The following is a 6,737-nucleotide window of genomic DNA, read 5'->3' on the forward strand; positions in this document are numbered from 1 at the left end:
TGAACAAGAAAGATTTAATTGTTTTTAAAAAGTGCCTTCTTCTATTCACAGAGAACTTCAACGTCAAAAATCTCTCACTGGAGATGCTCCAAAAGTAGCAGCAGGATGAGAACCAATGTTTACCATAAGGAAGACCCAAATCTGACCTGCTCTTCATGCAAAACGTCAATTCCTACACAGAATAGAGGCTCCTCTAGTTTAAAAGAAAGATGCTCACACATTATCTCCCAGATGCTTAGTGTGTGACCATGCAAACTGAAACCACTACAGCTTTTTTCTAATAAGTAGGAAACCAGCTTAAGAATGAGGCTAATACACAGAGCAGAGAAGCTGAGCAAAAGACACTAGATTACCCAACTCTGAAACCCATCCAAACTCTTTCCATATTTGTAAGTCAATACATTCCTTTAATATTTATGAACCAGGAGGTCATGATTCAATTCCAGGTCAGGGCACATGCCTGAGTTGCAGGCTCCATCCCAGTATGGGGCATGCAGAAGGCAGCCAATCAATGATTCTCTCTCATCATTAAAGTTTCTCTCTCTCTCCCTCTCCCTTCCTCACTGAAATCAATAAAATATATATATATTAAAATATATATACACACACGTATGTGTGTGTGTGTGTGTGTGTATTTAAAATATCCAAAGTCAAGTTTTCTGTTACTTTCGTTCAGAGTATCCTAACCTATACACCTAGCCCTGCCACTTACAAGTTGTCTGTCCCTGAGGAAGTTGCTGAGCTTCACATATCTGAAAAAAATGACCTATCAGAAAACTCACCACCAACTCCACTGCTATCACCCCTCTCCATCCATTAGATCTTCTTGCCTTTTTGACCACAACAGTCTCATAACTGGTCTTCCTGCTACAGCCCTTGCTTCTATAGTCTATTTTCAATATAACAGTGGAGTACAGAAGGGAAGGCATTGAGTTTTTCAAAATCTGACCATGGTTATATAGCTAGAATATGGCAGAACTATAATCTGACCCAATCTCCTGTTCTTTCTTTCAAATTACCTGTACTTGAAAATACAGACAATACCTACTTGTCATCAATGTCATGATAATTAAATGAAAACTATAGCCTAGCAATGTAGGACACAAAACACAATAAATGCATTATATACTATACTGCCACTTCCCAGGGAACCTGGCAAAGAAAATTGCCTGGGTCACAGCAGGATGTTTCTTAGCTGACTTTCTGAAAAACTATGAGGAAGTCCACCTCACCAAAAAGCAGTTAGTGAGGCCCAAACATTTATTTGGATTTTCATCTTCTAATCTGAGGTTACCCAGTAGATTACCTGTATCACTGGGTACACTTTAGCTTTTCTGTTTTTATGTACAAAAAATCTAAAACTAACTTTTAAAATTTTACATTATAAGTTATCTGTTTAAAACAAATAATCTAAACTGCTGTTTTTCAAGCATTACTTCTATTTCAGAATGCTCTAATGCAGTCTTCTGGAGAATAAACATTAAAGTAATAAAGAAGAAGAAAAAGGAGGCAGTAAAAATACCCTCCAGTTCAATGTAATCTACAATTTGGAACTCCTACAATCCTCCTATATAATAAAAGGGTACTATGCAAATTGTCCCCTCTACCAGGAGTTTGACCAGAATTCAACCAGAGTTCAACAGGGAACAGGGCCGGCCTGCACCAACCACACCCAGCCCCTCTCCCCACCCCCATACCTGCCTGGCCCTATCAGCTCCATGCACGAATTCGTGCACCAGGCCTCTAGTATAGAAATAAAGACTCAGAGGAAGGGCATCAGTAAACAGGGTAGCAGACACTGGAGACTGACTCAGTACATAGGAGAAAAATAACTGAACACAAAATAGGCACAATAACTGAAAATATTCCCATTCAACAAATAGGATTCCCTTTCTGAATCCTGGCATCTAAAGAGAAATAAAGATATCAATAGGCAATGCATTAAATGTGCTTACAAAGCCAGCCATTTTTAACAGCTACTTTAATATACATCACTATTTATTAGAGGTCTTCTGAGTACTTTATAAATATTTCTCAAAATACTTCCAAAAAATCAAGTGACACATCTAACTGAACCAACTGTACTAATATAAGAAATTTAAAAAGGCATTAATTTTTAAAGTCTGGTCATACTGAACAACTGCTGAAATTCAGTGGGTGTTCTCAGTGGGCTTTGAATGGTTACAATGCCATCAATAAGAAGCACAAATAATAACTATAAATATAATAATTTGATCAAATTTTACCAATTCTATACATTTTCTTTTTGAGCACTTTAAAAAAACCCAAACAATGTTAATTCACAGTCATTAAAAAGACCCTAGGTGCTTTGCATACACACAAAAAAAGTACTTTACAAATGTAAAACGAAATTAAAACAAAAGAAATAGCTACATTTCATGATGAGATCTTTACCAGGGGGCCTGTTTTACACTGAAAGCTTTTTATATCAATCCTTAAAACAGTCAATGATGGACTAAATAAAGCTTGCTTATTCCTATTAAGACTAAAAAGGGATGATCTACTTTACAAAGTATGAAAAAATTAATGATCAAATTTAAAAGAATTCTGGTATGTATTCTTAGTGCTAAGGGCATTCATTAAAACTCAGTTGAAACTGTCTATTATCCTCTTTATTTCCCCCTTCATCTTACTTGCCTCTTCCTGTGCCAAATTTCACAAGACTTAAGGAGAAAAAAGCTTCCAAACAAGTGTCAGATATGGCTATTATTTATGGCTATATTGTATGTATGTATGCAGTGATAATTTAGGAAAGTTCTTAAAACTATGTGTAGAGCCAAACATATATTATACATATATGTCACTTTATTAAGAGGGGCAAAGTGGAGAGATAGGTACAGTGGTCAGGAAAAGAATGTTTACTGTAAACAATATGCCAGTAGTAATGTCTGCTATCCAAAATTAAGGTTGCATTCAGCATAGTCTAATTTAATTGTTCCATTCACTTAATATAATGTTAGTCAGCCCAAACAGCAATTTTTTCTATCAAAGTAGAAACAATTTTTCTAATTGTAACTATACATAATGGCATAAAGAAGAACTTAGTGGCATACTACCCTGCTTCAAATAAATTAAATAAAATTGAAGCAATCTGTTCAGTACATTTTTAAAAGACACTCAGAGGAAGGAGATCAGTAAAAAGACTGTTACTTACCTGTAACCCTCTCCTTCGTAGAATACTGGAATCATCCATAATAGATACCAGACAAAAAAAAGCCACTCCCCAGACAGTCAACTAATAGCGCCTACTTGCTTACTGCTGGGTGACGAGGCAAACAATCAATCCCGTTCTCCATGCTGTGCCCACTAACCACGGCTCCACTGAACAGTTCTCAGTCCAGCATGAGTAGATAATCACTGCCTCACATCAGTGCCACGTCTTTCTTCACAGCAGTACAGATGGATCTCACTGAATCACCACCAAAACTGGGAAAATACCTCATATTTATTTTCTTTTCCATACATACTCCTTTGGTTGAAAATATCTGAAGTACCAAGAAAATGACAAAGGTTCAAAAGAAATTCCGATCTTTGATATCGTAACTTCACTGATTAAAAAGGTCTAACAAACAACAGTCTCCACCTATAGCTATTAAGCTTATAAAATCCATGTCACGTTTTCCTTTCCAAAAACAAATCCACTCGTGTTTTAAAAAAGATAACAATTCTTTAGAAATACAAAGAAAAACAATATTATTCTGATGCCTGTATTTTCGGACTTAGGCTGCTGTAAAACCAGTTAGTTTTGACTCAGTCGGCAAAATTCCTTTCATCCTTTGTACAGACAAAGCAAATGTCAGAGTCTTTCAATACTGTCACAGGCTCTTTTGTTTCTTTATCTCTAGATACACTGTTCTTTACTTCTTGGACAGTCACGAAAGCCTCTTTCTTCAGAAGCTTAGATCATTGCTGAAGTCGGTTCCCCTGCTCTTTTATGTCTGGAGGGGGCTAGTACATATGTGGTGCGCTCTGAGCATGGACAAATTCATTCATCTATTCATTGCTGACAGTACTATCACAGAAAAAGCCCCCCATTCCATCAGACTTCTAAAAGGACACAGCATGAAAAAGTCTAGTTTTACCCAGACTTTAATAATCTCAGAACAATTTATTTGGTCACTGGATGCCATTTTCAAAGCAGGTCTTGAGCCAAATTTAAAGATGTTTCTAGTCTCTTAATTTATAACTTAAAAATCATTTCTTAGAGCTCCAGAGTGAAAGATTACCTCTCATGATTTTGTCATTTAAATGCTCCATAAGCAATGTTTTAAACTTTCCAATTCTATAGTAATCACCAGAATTCTAGGAAACACAGGTGGAAAGAGAGGAAAGTTGTTGATTTTTTCTAAAGAGTCACAATAAAAAAATTGTTAGCTAAAGCAACACTATATTTTTAGGAACACGTTATCTACCAATTCACAGTTGCTGTTCTCCAAATTATAGGACATATTATAAATTATGCACTCACCAAAGGATTTCAGGAGATATTAATCCAAATTTTCCCAATTTGAGAAACAAAGGTAGACATAAAGCACCCTGAATCAGGCTATTATACACGCTCAGGAATAAATATAGTAATAACTACAGAATGGATTCAGACTACATCCAACAAGGAAAAGCTGTCCCTTATATAATTATGGCAGCTGCACTAACAGTCTGGGGCTTAAAAGAAAGTCTATTTACGAAATCTTTTTCTGGTATTCTTACAGCTGACTTAGTCACAAGAGCTGTAGCCACATTGCTGAAAATAGCACAGAAAGCAGGATCCACCTCCCTTTCATTCAGTAAAAAAACTTCTAATCCTTAACACAACCAGTGTGGTCTTTCATTGTTAGAGCTAATAAATCCACATCTCCATGGACTCCTTCCATCTGCTGCTTTAAACAACTAACAGCTGGATTATGTCCATGGGGAAAACAAACACAAGACCTGAACAGACAGCTTATTTGCATAGGGTGTGCTATCCACTCGATGAGTGTCTATAAAGTCAAAGGCTTTTTAAATATATATATTGATTTTAGAGAGGAAGAGAGAAGGAGGGCGAGATAGAAACATCAATGATGAGAGAGAATCGGGCCTGCAACCCAGGAATGTGCCCTTGACTGAAATTGAACCTGGGACCCCTCAGTCCACAGGCTGGCTGGCGTTCTATCCACTGAGCCAAACCAGCTAGGGCAAGTCACAAGCTTTTAAAGCTATAGAACCTCTCTATCAGAATAGATTGTATTAGCTAATATATGTGTGTGCGTGTGTGTGTGTGTGTGTGTGTGTGTGTATATATATTTATTTATTTATTTATTTATCAGCAGAGAGGAAGTAGAAGTGAGCCTCTAATCTGTTCCTCCTTGTAGAAATATACATGGTACATTCTCATAAACTATTCAGAACAATGATTCATAATTCAAACTCTTCATTCATTTACTAATTCAGGAATCACTTATTATGCCAAGCAATAAGATGGGTATGGGAAAAGATTACCAAGATTAACATTACCCATAAACTAATAATTATATTCTAGAAGAGTTCGAATTCAATGGGAAAGCCAAATGCAAACAAGTAATTATAATACAATGTGAAAAGTATGACAAAGTGCTAAAGGAGTGTCAAAGTTGTTCATTACATGGGAAAATTTACAAAAAGGTTTCTAATGGAAGTGTCATCTGGTTGCTGATGATAAAGACAATAAAGATAATAGCAGGAGTTGAGAGGAGTAGGAAAATTTATGCCTGATATTATCTATCTATATATATAAAAAGCTAATATGCAAAGTGTCTCCTTGGGAGTTCAACAGGAAGTTTGCTCACTCACTATAGCGTGCGCTGACCACCAGGGGACGGCGCAGAATGAAGGAAGGCCCCAGCCAGCAGCCGGAAGGCCCCGATCGGCCCTGATCACCAGCCAGGCCTAGGGACCCTACCTGTGCATAAATTTTCCTTCACCGGGTTCCTAGTCTAATATAAAAGGGGAGGAATAATTAGGTGGTTAGCAAATACAGCAACCAGGAAGGGAAGGGTTTAGACATATGGATTGATAAGAAAAATTACCCTAATGCAGTGATCGGCAAACTCATTAGTCAATAGAGCTAAATATCACAGTACAATGATTGAAATTTCTTTTGAGAGCCAGATTTTTTAAACTTAAACTATATAGGTAGGTACATTGTTATTAACTTAATTAGGGTACTCCTAAGCTGGCCTTTGCTAAAAACGTCCTCAATCTGAGGGGTCGACCTCAGCAAACATACCCCCACTTCTTCTAACGCCACTTCTTCAAAACTCGCCCAGGCCGAAAATTGACTTCTGCGCATGGGCCACAAAGTTTCAATCGCACTGTACGTGCTTGCCCGCACGGGGTATTTTGTGGAAGAGCCACACTCAAGGGGCCAAAGAGACACATGTGGCTCGCAAGCCACGGTTTGCCGACCACTGGGTTAGAGCATGGTTCCCATATGCAAAGGTAGCAGGTTTGATCTCCTGTCAGAGTACATACAAGCAGCAACCAATAAGTGGAACAACTAAAATCTCTCTCTCTCTCTAAAGTAGTATATTATTTGAGGATCAATCAGGTCAAATTAATGATCTATTTATATAAAAACCCTGGGTATAACATCAGGACAGGAGGTTCGACCAACCAGAAGGAAGTCAGTCCTGCAGGTGTTGTCTGGGAAATGGCTGCACCCTCCCTGAGCTGTTTCTGGTAAGGGCGAGGTTTGACGC

The 6,737-nt window shown here is 37.6% G+C and overlaps 1 protein-coding gene across 8 annotated transcripts in view; it reads right to left on the bottom strand.

The window, feature by feature from the left end:
- MAST2 (microtubule associated serine/threonine kinase 2) overlaps positions 1–6,737 on the bottom strand; it is a 133,995-nt gene that overhangs the window by 104,778 nt on the left and 22,480 nt on the right. The window contains exon 1 of one of the 8 annotated variants that reach the window (XM_006769225.2): positions 3,176–3,282. The exons of 6 other annotated variants lie outside the window; for them this stretch is intronic. In XM_006769225.2, the coding sequence (XP_006769288.1) occupies positions 3,176–3,214 (39 nt within the window). In that variant the 5' untranslated portion in view covers positions 3,215–3,282. Of the gene's footprint in view, positions 1–3,175; positions 3,283–6,737 lie in introns of those variants that run through there. One more of the 8 variants, XM_006769228.2, reaches the window with a different exon arrangement.

Source organism: Myotis davidii, unplaced genomic scaffold (assembly GCF_000327345.1).
Source record: "Myotis davidii unplaced genomic scaffold, ASM32734v1 scaffold924, whole genome shotgun sequence".
Lineage (NCBI taxonomy): Eukaryota > Metazoa > Chordata > Mammalia > Chiroptera > Vespertilionidae > Myotis > Myotis davidii.